The sequence below is a fragment of the Drosophila arizonae genome, chromosome 2 (assembly GCF_054131065.1).
Source record: "Drosophila arizonae isolate 15081-1271.41 chromosome 2, UAZ_ARI_1.0, whole genome shotgun sequence".
In the NCBI taxonomy this organism is placed as follows: Eukaryota; Metazoa; Arthropoda; class Insecta; order Diptera; family Drosophilidae; genus Drosophila; species Drosophila arizonae.
In genome coordinates, this window is record NC_142922.1 from 31734444 (window position 1) to 31753234 (window position 18791).

The window sequence follows — 18791 nt, forward strand, 5'->3', positions numbered from 1 at the left end:
GTTATTTTTAAAGTATAATTTTAAGTATATTAACTATCTTGGAGTATCTCGTTATATTTTTATAAATTCGTGTATGAATGCGAATTTGCATTCAAAATTTCAACTTTCTAGCACTTTAAAATTATTCATTGATTTTTTCTGAGATACCTAAAACTGCATTATACGATCTTGCACACCCTTGGTGGGCAGTACTGCAAATGTTCAACCGCTTAAATCCAAAGACATACCAGAGTGTGTGCTTTAAATTTCAAATCCCTAGCGATAACGGTGAAATGGTTTGCATTTATGCAGAGGCGGGACGGACATTGCACAAAACCAATTTAGACAATTCGCTGGCTGGAATGAGTATAAACATAAATATTTGTTTTTATTAACTGTACAGTATATGCATAATTTTTTTTTCTACCTCATCAACAAATATATTGGTAATTGATTTTATAGCCAATCCACGAACATTCAGTTTTCCGTCGAGGAACACGATTCAAACAGAATCTTCTCACGGCTTGAAAATTTAGTTGCAAATCGGATGAGTTATCGAAAGAATATAATAAACTTGTACTGTGTATGGTATACACAAGTATGCATATTATTTCAGCTCTCTAGCTCTTATATCTTTTGAGATCGGCGCGCGGACGGACGGACGGACAGACGGACAGGGCAATATCGACTCAGCTCATCACTCTGATCAAGAATATATATACTTTATGTGGTCTGCGATGATTTCTCCTGCCTGTTACAAGCATTTCAACAAAACCATTATACCCTGATCTCCCATTTTCAATGGGTTCAGGGTATAAAAATGATTGACAATGCTCAGCTCAAGTCTCTAGTATATGAAATACTCATTTTACAAAGTTAGAAGTGATGGGTGGATATAGGGGTGGGGGGTAAATTACAATAAAAATCTAAATTCTATAAAGTGCATGAATCTACCATTTGGCATTTCGAGCTCTAAAGATGTAGGGATGTGTTATCGATCTTTGGAGATAAACTCGATATCTGCGAAATATATACACATTGTTAAAAAATTGAAGTCTCTAGTTCAAGGTATAAAACAAATTTTGAAATGTTTTACAGATACTCCTCGCCTCTGTCCCCTGTACAAAAATTAACAGAAACACTTGTGACTCATATGAATATTGTTATTGTTTTCTGTAAGTACAGTAAAATTGATTTTCCACATGATTTAGTTCTAGTGCAAATAACTAATCTAATATGTTTCGGCTGAGTCAGACTATATGTCAAACAAATTTATTTTGTGAAATAGATACATTACGGATACGTGTAGCTATTTCGATTCGTTGCAGTCATGCTGTCAAAAAGGGTATAAAATGGATGGACCAAAACCGAATGATATCTTCGTTTTAAATGAATCAACATGAAACTGGTAAGAAGCAAATATGTTTATTCACCTAAAAGTGATAATCTTATTTTGGTGTCTTTTACTCACAGATTCTGCTCACTGCTGTGCTAGCTATCTTGGCATCGGGATGCAATGCTGCTCTTTATACTATCCCTGAAGAGGATAGGGCAGACCTACCACCACCACCATCAAAAGCTTAAAAACTAAAATTGGTTTAGAAATATAATGTATAATCAAATATACAATCATAATACAGAAATAATTTTTGAGCTGGTCAAAATGTTTACTGTGGTTATTCACACTAAGTCTACAAATTGGTTTTGAATTTAGCTAGTTTGAGCCCGTAGGACTCTTCTTTTAGGAACTGACCGATTTGGACATCGACGAAGAACTGAAAATTCTTACTCACTAAATAAGAAAATTCAATTTGATGCATGCCTATCGGTCCTTTAAAGATCAAAATTACTAATTCAATTAGAAAGAAAATCAAGAAAGAGAGCTCTAGTCAAAGGCTGCCCACAAGACAGCTCCACTCAAGGCTGATATGGAAATATTAAATTCTTCTAGGTTGCTTAATTAATTATATTCCCGAAAAAATGATTACCCTCGCCTGGAGACTTCAAATTTTTTATGTAAGTCCATGTAATGAATACAAGGATTGTAACAATAGTACTCGAGCTCAAGGCTCGAATGAATATTTTAATCAGTTGAGAAATGGGAGTAATTATTTAGATTCTTCAGCTTGCAGATCGCGTTTTTTATTAACTGCAACTGAAACTTAGGGTTTGTTATCGAAATCAGATAAATCGCGACAAAGTTGAGTGCGATGATGGCAGGGAAGCTGAATTGGCAAATAGTTGTGAGAGGAACAGCCGTGTTCAGCCAAGCCAAGTCCTTTCAATTAATGTGCTTTCCACTTTATGGCCAAATGTGGGCAATAAAACTTGTAAGCTGAAAATAAAAATTCAGTTTTGTAGCCCAATCCCTGCACAGACATAAAAAATAATAATAACTGAATAATCAAACTTAATTTCACAGATACATGCTCCCATTTAGCTGTACAAACTTGGAGCTGCAAACATTAAAACACAACATCAGACATTTCGCTGTGGCAATCGCTGCAATAAATATTAAATAAACATTATATGCGGCTCATAAATTTCTTGGCCGACAGCGAGGAACAACAAAATAAAGTGACAGAAAGTCAAATACAAGCTGAAACCGAAATTGTTTCTCTTGTTTTCATACTCGCTCTCTAAATAAACGAGTAATCCAACTGGAAGTTGCAAATTGAGAATATATGTATATATATATATATATATATATATATATATATATATATATATATATATATATTCTCAATTTGCAACTTCCAGTTGGATTACTCGTTTATATATATATATATTTTATATCATCATCTTAAGTTTTGCCCTGAACCCTGAACCCATTTTTAAAGTCTCGCTCTTATATTTTCTGAGATCGACGCGCTCATGCATACGGACGGACATACAGACGGACAGGACTAAATCGACTCAGCTCGTCGCCCTGATCAATAATTTATATGTTTTATGGGGCAGCCATGCTTCCTTATGCCTGTTAGATACATTTCAACAAAAGCATTATACCCTGATTTGCCATTGGAAATGGACTCAGCTCGTCGCCCTGATTAAGAATATATATAATTTATGGGGTCTGCGATGCCTTCTGCCTGTTACATACATTTCAACAAAATTATTTTTTATATATTATTATGCCCTGATTTCCCATTTTCAATGGGTTCAGGGTATAAAAATTGTATCTCCTATGTCTTTGGAGGTATAGTGCGTTTGGCGGTCAGTTGCGTCGGACTGTAACTCTTATACATAATTTGGACTGTTTCATGTTTACGAGAGAAACGTGTAAATATTTGAACTCTGATTTAATAAAAATGTGGCAACAATTATGAGGGACGTTACCACAGTTATATATTCATTTTTATGTATGGTAACAGTTATATATATTTATATTAACTAACGTAATTAACCATAAATATTACCTGGTAGCAGGCAGGCGCTGCGTATTTCTATATTTGATTACCAATAATAAATATCGAGTCGAGTTGAGCGTACTCAAAAAATCGTATTTATTTTTCTTAAATAAATATTAATTTACGTCCAGGAAAACGTGAATTCATTAAATTTATTTGAATTGCTGATTGCTTAAAAGACTTTTACCAGATACCAGATTCAGTGATTGCTAAACTGGTTAAAAGTCCTTTCAGACGCTCCACATAAATGAATTTGTCTAGATTAACTGAAGCTCGAATACGTTTAATTGTAATTGTAAGCAATTCCCTCTATCAAGTGAAATAAATTTTAGAGGGCCGAAAGCCTTCACTTACAGCATCACAACATCACATTCCACATTGATTTGGAATGCGCCTTAAGCGTCATAGCGTAAATGCTGTAAAATCAGCGAGAATAAATGATCTCTCTATGGTCTCTCTATGTGCAGGAGCGCAGAAAAATTGAAATTTGTTCGTGACGATCAGCTTTCTTAATTTTTGATTGAAGAGAATGTCAAACTCTTGTAAGTGCTTGCCACGCTCATTTGGGAAGAGTATGAAAGCGTTGATGAGCAATAGGAACATGTCTTTGACACGAACCGGACACACAGATTCTGCTATATGTATGAGCATTTTTATGAATGTATGCGAACTTATCAGCTCATTAACTCGCAACTCCCGCTCGGACAATTCTTCTTTGATCGGTGGTATATTCTGCATTCTTTCACGCAGATGAATTTCGGCTTAGCTTCAAAGCCCATCAATTCATTTTGCGCATTGTTAATTTGCACACCATTATTTTTTTAGCATTCATTTATTTCTCTATTAAATACATATTAAAGAAGTATAATAATAATATCTCCACTGCATACTTTTATGCAATGCAAATATGTCTAAATAAAGAGGCAGAGTAGGCAACGCTATGCAATAATATTACTTGATAATGGAAACAGAAAGTTGTTGCTGCTAAAAAGCAAGCCACGAATTTAGCATAATTATGTATATATAGATTATATATAAAACTTATTACATACATATGTAAATTTACTAATTCAAAATTAAAATATTCATATTGCACAAACCTATTCTATATCAGGTGTTTACGAGGTGATTATCATAATAGCGCAATCTTTGTATACTTGAATTATTAATGGTCGTAATACAATGTTTAATTTATTTGAAGGCAATATATGCACATTGCCTAGCCTGGGATATCATAAATTTCAAAACAAACAAGTAAGAAAGCTCTAGTCGAGACTGCTCGACTACGAGATCCCCTGAAACCTTGGAACATCAGCTATTTCAATAATTTTTCGCGTCTTTCAGCTTACACAAGAAACACGCTCACACACAGGCATACATACACACACACGCATACACACATACACACACACACATACACAAACACATACACACACAAGTATAAACACGCATGGGCTGCAGTGTGCGCTTACTATGAGAACTTAATTGTTTAATAACATTTTTTGTGGACATACGATCTTCATGAAACTTTCAGATTATGAATGTAACATGGATATGCCTGTATTTGCCAAAGCACAAGTCTCTTGTATTTGAAATACGCTTTTTACAAAAGTGAGGGTGTGGGGGTGAATTTAGAGGTGGGGGGTGAATTTTAACAAAAACCGAAATTGTATAAATTACATATAAGCATACATTACAAATTTGGAGACTAGCAATAAAGGTGTAGAAGATATAATTTTATAACTGCTTTTCGATAATTTTATAATTTTATAACTATTTATCGATAACAAATATCGGGATGAGTTATCGATTTTTAATGATAAGCTCGATATCCGCGCTGTAATTACGGACATTTTAAAAAAATTTGAAGTCTCTAGCTCTTATATCTTCTGAAATTGACGCGTTCATACATACGGACAGACGGACCGACAGACAGACGGGCAGGGCCAAATCGACTCAGCTCGTCACCCTGATCAAGAATACATATACTTTGTGGGGTCTGCCACGCCTCCTTTGGCCTGTTACATACATTTCAACAAAACTATTATACCCTGATTTCCCATTGAAAATGGGTTCAGGGTATAATTATGCAATTGACTGTCTCACATTTGATACAAGCGCCAATTGAATAAATAATTGGATAGCATATGGGCATTTTGCTAACTGGGATGAAATGTATTGCCGTATTAAGGTTTATTATGTTCATTAAAAAAGCTAAAACGCATTTCACAACTAATATAATTAAATTCTGAATGAGAATGGCGACTGAAAATTTATGAAAATATTTGTAGCACATTTTTGTGGGCGCCTCATGAATGACTGAGTTGTAATGTGTCTGTCACATTGTTTGTTAGCTTGTTTACAATAATAAAAAGACTTTGTTTTGCACTGCTTAAATATTTACATTCAAAATTTATTCATAGGACACACTCAGCTCCCCCTTGTTTTGTTTCTTGCTTGTTGTTTTCCACAACAACAAAACAAATTCAAGAAGAGTGTGAGCGTGAGTGTGCCTTTATGCATTTCCCTCGTATCACTTTCTTTTTGTTAGATTCAATCAAGTGTAAGGAAATACAGCAGACATATGGAAATGTTGTCCCAGACCTAGATAATAGACTTAGGCACAAAGCTTGCGTAGCCCTTAAAAATGCCTATCCAAATTGGAATATATATATTAAATTCTTGGTATTTCGACACTTAAATCGTTCTTTTTGCGTTTTTTGATTTTTATCCTCGAATGATTTTTTATAATGCTGTAAAGATGTTTACGACTGTGATTTCTAAACAACATTAAATTAATAAGTGAAGACATTTTTCTACATGAGATTTATGACTTTTTCGTACAATGGTTGAAAGAGAAATAGGCAGAATATAATTTTGTACGCTTTATAAGTAATATTTCATAAAATTGAAACTCAATATAAAATTAGAATATTTGAATCTATTTTAAATTTGCAAATATTTTCAGTATTCTAATTTATTTTATTTCATAGATAACTGAACCGAAACAAAAACAAAAATCCAATTCACCTGAAGTCGGTTGAGTATTTTGTTCTTCTGTTGAAATAAGTAGCTTTAAAAGACGGTACCTTGTATTTAGTATGAATTAGTCAGTCCCTACTGCAGCTGAAATTTAATAACAGAATTCGGTTTTCGGACTGCTGTTTCAAGGACTCCCCGTAAAATATTCCGCAGACGTTAGAATGGAATTTCATACATAAGCAATTCGTAAATTTAAGTTAGCTCCTAATCGAAATTGTGTTATCCCAGAATTACTTGACGCACTTACATTACGAACCACGCATTTTGGAATTCTTCGTTTTTGTTGATTTGCTTCTGGCTAGATTGAATTCAGAGATGGTTGCCGAAACGTCATTCCAACTCTTGACCCAAGTAGTTTGCTGTCAGAATACATCGAGACAAACATCCTGCGCGACAGACAATTGTGAGAGTTGGAGGTAGATAGAAAATGGAAAAATGGAACGTGACAGGAAATAGTTCAAATGCCATTAATCCTCACCTTGCCTGTGCCAGCACTCGTTAGGCTAGAGGCAGGGTCTGGGCCACAACCATTTGGCCCCAGCTGTGCGGCCGCTGTTATTCGAGACGCATCGAAAAAGAATGCACAATAGAGGCCGCTGTGTGTTTGCTTTAGCCTAGACAAATATAAGGAAAATGGGCAGCTTACTGAATAAGAAATGCACTTATGTACATGTTACGGTTATCAGCACGCTCAAGCTCTAATCGGTTGCATAGTGGCTCCATCCAATCCATTACAAAATGCATTTCAGCGGCTGTCGCACATAAATAAAACAAAATATATAAGTTCTGTGTGGGCTTTATGACGTAAATCCCTTGACGACATTCCCAGCACGCCAACAAATTCTCAACTCGACTCGACTCTTGACTCACTCCTGCTGAAAAGTGGAAAGTGCACAACCAGCAGAAGCTGGCGAAAATGTTTGCAAACAAGAGTCAACAACAGGGTATGTTTGACTATGCAATGCCCTGTTGCTTGCATATTGTCTTAGTTTTAAAATAATACAATTATTTCATTTTATTGTTGAAATTATTACAAATTTGGTATAAACATCACAAAGTCATACAAGTCTGATTGGTTCAATAGGCATGATAATTTGTATATGCATGCACATTAGCTTTCTTCAATATGTATAGTACACACTCCTTCTCGAAGATATATTTCCTCGAATCAAATATTTCTTATAGAGAGTACATAGTTGTATTGCTTTCAGTCAATGAAACCCAAAAATTCATACATTCATACATATAATATATATATATATATATATATATATATATATACATATATGAGTCAAAAGACTTTGATAAGTGCATTTCCTCTTCAAAACTCTTCAGACTGTTGCAGCTGTTGTGCTTATTGTTGTGGGTATTATAATTGTTGTTGTTGTTGTTTAACTTTCAGTTGAGTGTAACATTTTATATCCCATCTGCTTGGAACATTAGAAATTTAGCTCGTAAAACTTGGCTTGCAATAATCTCCTACCTTATAAGCATCAGCTGACAATTTAATATTGCTATTAAGTAGAAGAAAATGAAATAACTTAAGCTAACTTATAAATTGCTTTACAAAGTCTTTTAAAGGGTTTACTCAATTCATTGTCTGGAGCTGTCTAGAAATGAGATACCATTTTTTCTATTCACAATTTTCAATGAATTTATCAAATAAATATATTTTGCTACAGACTTTTTAACATTTTTATTAGTACATATTTATTTTGTTTAAATTAATTGAATGAATCATATCATCTTATATGTATGTATACATATATTTTTTTTCCACGGACCCGTATCCTTTGTCTATTGTAGATTTCGCCAACTTTTTAGCCATTTCCTCTATCAATTGTTTTTGTTGACCATTTCATTTGCGTTATTGCAGTTCATTTCCATGTGTTTTCCACTGGCTTGCGTACGTACCGCAGACAAGTCAGCGGAAAATGACGAGTTTTCCGTTGTTATCCGTTCTTTTCCGTTGTTTTCTGTTGTTTCACTGACTTTTCACTACAGAGCGCAAACATAAAAAGTGTAATTCAAAACAGCTGAGGATACAAATTGCGGAACGTGCGAGTAACAGAAAAAATATGAAATAGCGCCTTTCGCCCAGTATACAGCGCATCTCATATACGCACACACACACGCACGCACAAACACAGATACACCCAAACGCATGCACAAATACACGTAAAGGAACATTGTTATGTTCGCAGTTGGGAATAAATGTCTGCGCAGGGTAAAAAGTGTTGGGAAATTTTGTTTTTGCTTGTTTTTACTTGTAACAAGGAAGGCTGAAAATCCAGTAGAGGTAGGGAGTATCCGCATTCAAGATACCATAAAAACAAGTATGTAAATATTAAATTGCAGTCTAGAAACTAAAATTGCAATACATTTATATATCCTTATATGAGATGTCTAGCGCTTGATACTAAATATAATTTGAAATAGCGCTAATAACATCCCTTCGTTATGTCCTCTAACGATACACTTCTCATTCGAGTTTATTACGGGGTGTACGAATGGGTAAGGGTAAGTGAAAAAGACAAAACTATTTGTATACTGCCGCCGTTATCATTGTTTATTCCACTTTATAATACACTAACGGGGTGTTAAATCCTTTTAAGACGTTAATATAAGTTTAAAGTTTTTGCCGCTTTATGACTATTATAGATACTTGCGATGTAGGTAGTATCTGAAAAAATAAAGTGAAATTGTTGTAGTTGAAGATTGGTAAGCACTATATACGTTCTGATGTTATGCATATTCTTAAGATAATAATAATTATTTATAATGATAAAATTGCATATTTTTGTATAAATAAAGAATTCGCTTTTATAATTTAAAGATGAATTTTTGGTAATAAATAATTAAAAAATTAATTCCATTTCTTTTTAGTAATTAAAGGGTATTTCAAGATCGTCATAACCATATATTGTATTATTTTTGATGTTTATTGAAGAAGCGTATGTTTCGCTATGGGACCAAGCGGTCTAAAATTATTTTTTGTATCTTTTTGTATAGGTGGAAGACTTTAAATTTATTTATTATTGCTACGAAATATTTGTTAACATTCCTTATAAAGTAAAGAATGTCAGGTATTCGGGGTAAATTTCATACTTCGTTTCATGCCTTAAAACCCAAAAATTGTTACTAATTTTAGTTGTTCGGGATGATGTGAACCACTTCTGATTTCATTGGGAGCATAAATATTGCCTCTGGGTCTGTGTTAGCATTTCTCATTTTTGTATTATCCTTTGCGTCTGCTAATGGCCTTATCAGCGGTAACAAAGCTTGATTGCCTGTAAGGGAGGAGTATTAGAGCAACAGCAGTGTAATTAATATACGATGTGTATAATAGTATATATATGTATATATTTACATATACACATATATATTCATGTCTGTGTGTATTGTTAATGCCAAGGCTGGATTAATGTCAAAGTTGGCGCTGTCAGGACAACAGGGAAATCAAATTATTTTTCGTTAAATAAGATAATTTTTGCTTTTCATACTCCTAACTAGGGGAAACAGGTATATTGGTTTTCTATTACCCCACGATTATTCGACATCAAACTCAAATTTGAAATGTATATTTGAGTACCCGCCAGATGGACCATACAGAAAGGTCAAGGTCAAAGTGCGACAAATTGGTTACTGTTATTGCTACGTCTGAGCCGCGAGCGAGTATTGTGCAGTCAGTTTGCAGATGTCTAAAAAGTTTTTTCTTTTTTATTCTTCATCATTCTGAATCTTTTTGTGCACATTTCAATGAAGCTTCGCGTTGTTGTCTGTTCTCCAGATTGGAAATTGTCTGACAGGCGGGGGCACTTCTAACGCATCCTTGACTTACTGTGTCGTGCTATCTCGTAATGACAGGACAATGGCGTTTTATCTAATTATTCTGACTTCCATTCTGTTGTCTGCTTCAGCAGCTGCAGCCCAACATATAAATTTGGCTTGCTCTGGTCCGACAATCACTGACAGAACTTTTGGTAATGTGCAAACGTATATATAGCGAGAAGCTCGTTGCTTAATCTGGACTTAGTTCAACCGAAACTCAAATCAAAGGATCCCACTTTCAATATCTAAGCAAAGGACCAGCCGAATTCTTAATTCTTTTTACACTCACAAAGTGAAAGAGTATATTGGCTTCGAGAAATGCCAGATTGTCTCGACGGCCGGCCGTCGCTACCATAGCAGAAATACACCTAAACAGGCTTCAAATTTGAGCATATGCTCGCGATGGAACCCAAAGTTCAAGAAGAGAATAATGACAGCTAATATATGTATACACAGTTTAGAAACTAAAACCTCAAAATTTAGCACGTACGTTACTGATAAGATCCTCAACAGATCAATGAAGGAATGTGAGTTCATGCTCACTAAGAGGGCGGCTGATCAACACTAAGCTCAGCTAATGCAGACTTCATGACTTTAATGTCAAAAGATATTCAACTGTATGAAAGGAATTTAATTTGAAAGAGCATTATGAATTCGGTAACGGCCGAACATAAAATTCAAACTTGTTTTTGTTTAGATTAACGACCTTTCGACAGCTTGTGGCCCTTGTCTAAGAGCCGTGAGATATGCCAGCTTGGTGCTTGGGGTTAATATACAGACCATGTTTCGATAATGGCCAAAGCAACCGTTATTCACGACCCAAAACAAACAGAGACCAAAACTTTGCATAAACACTGTTTGCAACGCAAGCAAAGCTAGCTTGAAGTGTCCCGGATGGGAAGGGGCTGGGGCAGACTGCTGTTCTGAAAAAGCAAAGGTCACTGCGTTCCATTTAATACCCTCAGTTGACTTGGCCACTGATATAGTATCTGTGGGGTTTGCTCCGAATGACAAATGTCCTGTGCGGAGGGGTCGAATTATGCACATGAATCGGGCTAAGATAGAGGGAGATAGAGGGAGACTGAGAGAGACCCTGAGTGAGACACCAGCTGACTGGCCGCTCCCAAGTGTGCTGTTTGTCCCGTCCAGTAACTATATATGTATATGTATGTGTGTACTTATGCAAGTGGAAGAATTCTGTCAGCCACTTTGTATGTGAGCAGTGAAGCTAATGCAAATCAAGAACAGCCACCGACCATAATGTGCCCAGCTGCGAGCGATGCAGATATCTTGTTGATTCCGTCACCCGAAACCTGTCAGCATGTCAACTGTTAATTGCCTCGGACAGAGGAAAACACTCAAGTGAAACACTTAGCCAGCCAAGCCTGGCAAAATGTAATATTCTCCGCAAGTTAATTTGACGGACAGCAGCTTAATCATAGAAAATGTACTGACCAGGTTTCAAGATTTCATTTAGCACTGTGCCGAGCAAAATGCGATTTTACACGGATCTAACATATTGCAATAGTATATGATAAAGAAGGTAGAAGCAATCTTCCACTATAGGTGTTATTGACCACCATCCAGAGCATCTGTAAGTATATTTGGAACGATTCAAATTAAATATATATGATTATTATTATTTAGTTGCAAGAATGCTCTAATTATTTATTGTGAAACGTCATTTGATGTTGTCGGAACGTTTACCTATACGTTATTTTGGATATATTCTTGTCTATCCCCAAAGCAGTTAAAATGTAATCAATCCTCTTTGGCATCAATTAAGACGGGACATACGATATTGCTCATCCTCTCACAAACTAATCGAAAATTAGCGTCTACAGCATTGTTGGCCTGAAAGGATGTGTAAATTATGTGGAAATATAAATATATCAACTTTTAATGATTTCAACTCTACTTACGCTATATTAGCTGTAAAGCTGTCCATTTCATCTGAGTCTGGGATCTGCCTTTTATATCTGCTACTTGTTTGCCAATCAAGTCTATTTTCTGCCAGAGAAGGACACTTACACCCACATAGCTTGTGTTGTACTCTGCTAAAACTTGTGCCCCACTTTATAATATGCGCTAATTGCACTCGAGACATTTTGGCAACTCGAGATATGGAAATGTTGTAAGCCAATTAGTCCAAATGGGTTTTGTTGTTAGGTAGGTAAACGTTTCATTTCACAGATGAAAATACAATGAATCACGTATCGGCTCTTTCATACTTGCACTACATATCTATGTATGTATACTATATATATGTACATATATATGTACGTATAATTGATGAAAACATATTAACTTGAATGTTGAAAGAGTAAACGAATAGGAATTTGGGAGCTTAAATTGTCGACGATTTGGATAGGCTATTCCACACTTCCGTCGTCAGCAACGAGTCCAGGCATTAAATTATCATTTATACTTGTCTGCCTCTGGGCGTTCATATTGTAATTGTTCAACTTGTAAACGAGCAGAGAGAACACCTCTACCGGTAGAGTCGACTGCAGCACGCTGAGCAGCTTGCCAGGCTTGTTGCATACGACGATCGCATTCATCAGATGATCCGCTCCCCGCTCGAAGTTGCCCTCGGTGATCAGAAGTTCGCCCTTGTGGATTTCCTGCATAAAGTAGCGCTCGATGGAGCGCTGATCGGTCAAGATGGGCACACCTTCGTGCTCTTCGGGCTTCCGATTGCGACGACGGCGCTCGTAGAGCTTCTTCTTGAACTCGGGGTGGCTGCGGCGCTTGCTGTCGAAATAGACGCAATAGCCGACAAATGCGACGCTGGCCAAGCCAGCGACAAGGCCCAGAGACGTTTTATTGACAAGCACTCCAATCATTTTGAAAGAATTTTTGTTGTAACGAAATATATATTGAGAGCGGATAAAATCTTGGGACTGAACGATGCTACTTTTAAAATTGTGTTTAAAAAAAATTTATTTTTATGCTATCCAATAAACCGATCGACTGCTAAGACGAACTAAAAATATGTATAAGGCTCCAAAATCTATTCTAACTAACGAGAGTTTCAAATTCCATATGACAAGCTGTATTTGTATGTGTATTAAAATTAATATGTAATATATTTGAGCTCTAATAGACGGATTTTTGATTTGTCAAATATATACTACCCAGATACATAAATTTATCCATAAACCATTAAAACTGATTTTATATAAATGTCCACAAAATCCGCAGTTTGGCAACTTGATACTCTACACAAGCTGCATTTCTTGGAATGCGGCCGCAGTCGGCGATCTTAGGGTTGAATTTATTTATTTATTTTCTATTTTAATTGGGGCTCATTAGCGGCGTATCGAAAATGAATGCTGTAATTAAATTCTAAATTAATTTCTAACAATTAAATGATTTTATAAGTTAGTTAGTTTACACCCTACAATCGAGTCCGGTAAGTCAAAAATCTCAATAAATACTTTGGTCCCTCTGTAATAAAATCAAATAAACCTTATCAATCGCTCAAAAAACAGAGCAAATTGGCAGACATTGATGTTGGAATCAACTGAATTGACGTGACAAAATAAATTAAAATAGATCCATCAGAAATGGCATCAATGCTATACAAAAATGTATTCTGCAAAAATCCTCTTCTGGTAGACTGACAAATCAGAGGCAACTGTATATTTGAATATCAAAAGATTTCTGTTAATTGAGAAACTTTATTTAAGACACGTTAGATAAAAATCTCTACTAATTGTAAAATGTGTGATTCGTAAAAAATACTTGCTCTTTGCCATTACGAATCATAGAGATTTGTCTTCGTAAAATTTGTTTAATAATTCAGAAATGAAATTTACTAAATTTCTCTTATGCTGTGAAATTATTAAAGTTATTAAAAGAAATGTATATGGATACATCGGAAATTAAATGTGAAAACACAGGTCCTGGGATACAAACAAATCTTTGTCAACTTCCCTCGAATTTGAGACCAACGACTTTCCGCCCCCATTTTACTTTTCTTATATAAGGTGCAGTAACTCAGCTACTTACATACCCCGGCACTATCCTATAACCTCTTAAAACCAAACATTCTCAGAGGACTTTGCTAATTTCCTAGTACTCAAATGTCTCTTATGACTGACAGCTGGAATTCAATTAAATCTCAAAAGTTTTGAGAAATATGCAATTCTCTTTTGTCCGAAAGGAACTAACGTTTGCCAAGTCCTTTTAGTTTGAAAAGTTTAGCTAGTGAATTTCATTTATATTGAATGAAGAGTACATTTGAGTTTGTCTGCCAGCCTGCTTTGTGTATTGCATTGCCAATAACTAATTAGATTTTTGCTGTTATGCATACTAAAATACAATCGTATCTAAATTTCCTACTCGTTTTTTTGTATATGTATATGTATATGTATGTATATGTATATGTATAGCGTTGGCCATAGAAACCACATGACGTCGAGCGGCCCATTGGCTCTCGATGCGCTGTGAGGTGCGTATTTCCAGGAATTCGGATACCCTGAACCCAAAAACTATATTTTATTTGCTAAAGCCTTGTGCTTTAGCAAACACAACAATTGTCATGTTACTATCACGGTAAGTGAAAAATTATTGAACTAGAAATCATTGAAATAATATATACATAATATATTCATTTGATTAAGTTATATTTAAATAAGATTGTCATATGATATTACTAAAGATACTTTTATATGAATTTTGTATTCAAACAGTTGAATAATAATCATTAATTAATATATTCTGTTCTTCTAATCGTCGACTTTAACAATTAATATTAAAATATTTATTATTTATATATATATATATATATATATATATATATATATATATATATATATGTCATATAACCAGTGAGCTCTGCGTAGTCACAGCATACCCTCTTTGTCCACACTAAAAGAGCAGAGGGTATGAATGGATTTTTAAATATCTGCACTGTGAATGTGATTTGATAAAAGAATTTCATACGAAAGTCAACAAACTGATTGGGATGAGTTTTGCATTTGACAGTCACATGACATTTGTACCGAAGAGAAACGAAAATATAATTTCAATCGAACATGTATCGAATTTCACATGTGCCTGTCGAACATACATGTATACGTATTTTAGTACGTGCTCAACCTTTGTCAAACTTCGATGTCAAATTAGCGTCTTGTTTATATTGAAGGCATACGAAAGATGATTATTTTTCAGTCTATTGTCAACTTTAGTTTCTCTTTTCACAAGCTTTCGTAGATAATGGAGATATAATGAAAATAAAGAAAAAAAAAAAACAGTTTATAATCCAAATTTTAGGTAAACTAATTCAATGCCAATTAAATTCGTCTAAGTTCTTTAATAACATATCCACACAGCGCTCTTGCCAATTAGATAGGCAACTTGTTGCGCGCCTATTGAAATTGCCGCCGCATCTTCTTATCAACTGCTCATTGTCATATGTTGTGCATATCGTGGGGATTTGATTGCCATTTAATGTGACTACAAGCCCGTACAGCTGGCCTGAGCTGGGTGGGCCGCTCTGCCTCCTCCTTCTGGCCGCCCACAAACGTCGAGTGTTGAATGCCGATGCCGGTTGCTGGAGGCAACGGCATGTGATATCGGTGCGGCAAAGGCATTGCTTTCAACTGAATTTGAATTTGAATCTTTTGCTGGCATGGCAATGAAGTAGACAAGTGAAAGAGTGAGAAAATGAAATAATAAGAGGTCGGGCGTAACAGACTGCCTAATGCTTAATCATTATCAAAAAATATCCATATTCGTTAATTATATATATTTTAAGTCTGCTTGCTGGTAAGATCAACAGAGATTTACTTACATAGCTCGGCGATAGTTGCTTCAAAGCTTTTCCTTTTCCTTGCTATCCAGTTTCCACGCCGCCTCTGAAATTGACGCCCCGTACATTAACTTAATTATAACTTTAATAATTTCCATTTAATCTGTCCTAATAAGCTTATATGTACAGATGCGCAAAACTAATATACTCATTTGACTGGGCGAGCAATAACTTAAAAAGCTCAATACGTCGGCACAAAAGAAACCGCCCGTCGAAAATCATAATATTATGCAAATTGTTATTTTATGCTTTCCCACCATTAAACGGCATTTCAATGGAATATTTTCCATGTCTTGGCTGTATGTGCCTCTTCCTCTCTGGCTCGCTCTTTCCTTCTCGCCCTTTCAGAGCATCCCATAAAATCCTATTACGCTTAATGTGTTCTCGGCAGCAAACAAAATAACAATCCGTGCATAGCTAGCTGTAAATAGGGTTTATCGTCCAAGTTATCAGAACAAGCAATTTGTGAGCATTAACGTCGCGCAGTAGAGAAAAACTGAGAGTGTTGTTGATTGCTTTTCGCAGTTTACAAATTGCTAACAGCCTTTGTAATATGCTGTGTTTAATTCTTGATGTTTAACATGGCTCAGCGGACTCACGTTCCCTGTGACAGCTGTGCGCGCACATCTCAAAGAGTTTCCATGGAAAATCGAGCTTCCCTGCAGCTGCTAAGCCATTGAGCATGCCCACATATGCACGGAATTTGTTAAATAAACTAACAAAGCTGTCCATATAATTTCTGTCTCTATACTATTAAATTTAAGCCAAAGCAATCTTTCTTAAAAAAGAGTAGGGTTTCATTACGTTCCACGAATATTACATTTCTACTGAAAAAAAAAAAAAAACAACTTTAAACAGACTTGAATGTATTAAAATGACAGTATTAATACAAAAGAAAGTTCCATTTGTACAAGATTTCCTTTGATATGCTGATACCTATTGAAATTTGCTTGATTTCCTTTTGTATCTCTTTCATATAGATGTTTTCAGGTTTATTTCCATACCCATTATGATTCCTATGACCTTTTCCATTCAACTTTTAAATATGCAAGTTGCGAGCACCTTTCGTGAATGTCCTCTCGAGCTACCGATATCCATTTGCCGTGCTTTGGATATCCGTATCCGCTTTGAATAGCTGAATAATGACAGTTTTGCATTTGCATTCATTAAGTGCAAAGCAACCTTTGGTCAGGCTAAGTTTTCCATTGAACAGAGATAAGCAGAGTTCAGTGAAAGGCTGAAGTGACTCGAAAAAGCCCCAGGCTGCGAATTTCCCAAAACGACAAGCTAATAAATACTAACTTAAAAGCTTTGCATAAATTATCTAATAGTTGTTGAGTGCACTCTCCAATTAGGTGATTGAATTACGATTCAATCAAGCATTAAAAGCCAGCAAGCGTACTAAATCGAATCAATACCCAAAGCGGTGGAAAACTTTCACAAAAATATTGTAAGACATTCAAATTCTAACGAAAATATACATATACAGATTATACCGTTCGTTTGGTTTACTAAAATACTAATACATTATGTATTTGCGACCTTTACAAATTATTCACTGCTCCGTGCGCTGATTAGGATAGCAATTCTATACACCCATAAATAAGAATGAATTATTCAATTATATATTTTGATGAACTCAAAATTAAGAACTTTGTTTAAAAATAATGTTTTGATTTGCTATGCCTTTTTATTAATTTTCTTAATAATTTGATGATTAGTTTAAATATTATTTAAATTATTTATTGCACATTGCATATTGGATTTATATGAAGAAGAACGTAACTTTCTCTCTGCTCGCTCTCCCTCCGCTTGCTCTCCCGCTCATCGCTATGCAACTGAGGAAACGATGAATAAAGGCAGGGCCGGATTAACAAGTAGGCAGTGACAGAAAAATATAATCACAACTGAGAAAACGACGTCTTTAAAGTGTAGATAGTAATTTTTTGATATTATTACCTTATGCCAATAAAATTTGTATAAAATATATAAGTTTATATATTAATAAAAAGAAAAGGAACTGATGTGAAAAAGGGCGCCCAAATTGTTGACTGCCCCGCTGAGGGTCAATCCGGCCCTGCATAAAGGCATCAATAAAGAGAGCTCTTGTTCTTTTGTTGGTTGTTCCGCGACCCACGAAGCAGCAAATTGAAAATTAAACATTTTGTAACCTTAGCACAGGAGAACCATTATGCTGACTCCGATTCGGTATTTTAATGGGCTCACAGTATGAAATGCTAAAGCTCAACAACAATTTTCCTTTGAATTTGCAGCCATGCTAACGAAAGCATGGTTGACCTATTAAAATGTATTTAAGTGTAGGGGTCATACTTACCCAATTTTAATTATTATAAAAATAAACCATAACCCACGATAGCTCATACGCAACCATAATATTCCAGTATTATTCCCGTGGCCTCAATTTGGGTACAATACAACACTTTTACTTGACAACCTTTTAAAATTTCACCAAATTTTACGATTTATTTACAATTTACACAAATACATATATATATTTTTATCTATATACACAATTACATATATCGAACATCAATGTAGGACGCTCAAACTTGTCTGTTAATAACAAAACTAAATTTTAAATTTTAAAGATAATCAAAACTAACAATTAACTACTTTCAATACACACTTAAAAGTTTTTCGTCTAACTTGAGTTGTATTAAGTAAAGTTTTACAGTGACATTTATAGAATA

The 18791-nt window shown here is 35.1% G+C and overlaps 1 protein-coding gene and 2 long non-coding RNA genes across 3 annotated transcripts; 1 reads left to right on the plus strand and 2 right to left on the minus strand.

Annotated features, from left to right (window-relative positions):
• Positions 1-1136: 1136 nt before the first annotated feature.
• On the plus strand, positions 1137-1643 carry LOC149270903 (uncharacterized). The gene is made up of 3 exons (XR_016271581.1): positions 1137-1154; positions 1268-1387; positions 1453-1643. It is a non-coding gene; the product is annotated as an uncharacterized LOC149270903 (long non-coding RNA).
• A 10252-nt stretch (positions 1644-11895) lies between these two features.
• Positions 11896-13295, minus strand: tomboy20 (mitochondrial import receptor subunit tomboy20). Its single transcript, XM_018001172.2, has 2 exons — positions 12185-13295; positions 11896-12116 (listed from the first exon to the last, which is right to left on the minus strand). Exon 1 carries the CDS (start codon positions 13106-13108, stop codon positions 12635-12637), a length of 474 nt encoding a protein of 157 aa, XP_017856661.1. The 5' UTR covers positions 13109-13295; the 3' UTR covers positions 11896-12116; positions 12185-12634.
• Positions 13296-15676: 2381 nt separating this feature from the next.
• LOC149270904 (uncharacterized) lies at positions 15677-16949 on the minus strand. The gene is made up of 2 exons (XR_016270219.1): positions 16063-16949; positions 15677-15895 (listed from the first exon to the last, which is right to left on the minus strand). It is a non-coding gene; the product is annotated as an uncharacterized LOC149270904 (long non-coding RNA).
• Positions 16950-18791: the final 1842 nt, after the last annotated feature.

Coding starts and splice junctions, on each gene's coding strand:
- tomboy20 (XM_018001172.2), bottom strand. CDS start 13,108: ATGATTGGAGTGCTTGTCAATAAAACGTCTCTGGGCCTTGTCGCTGGC.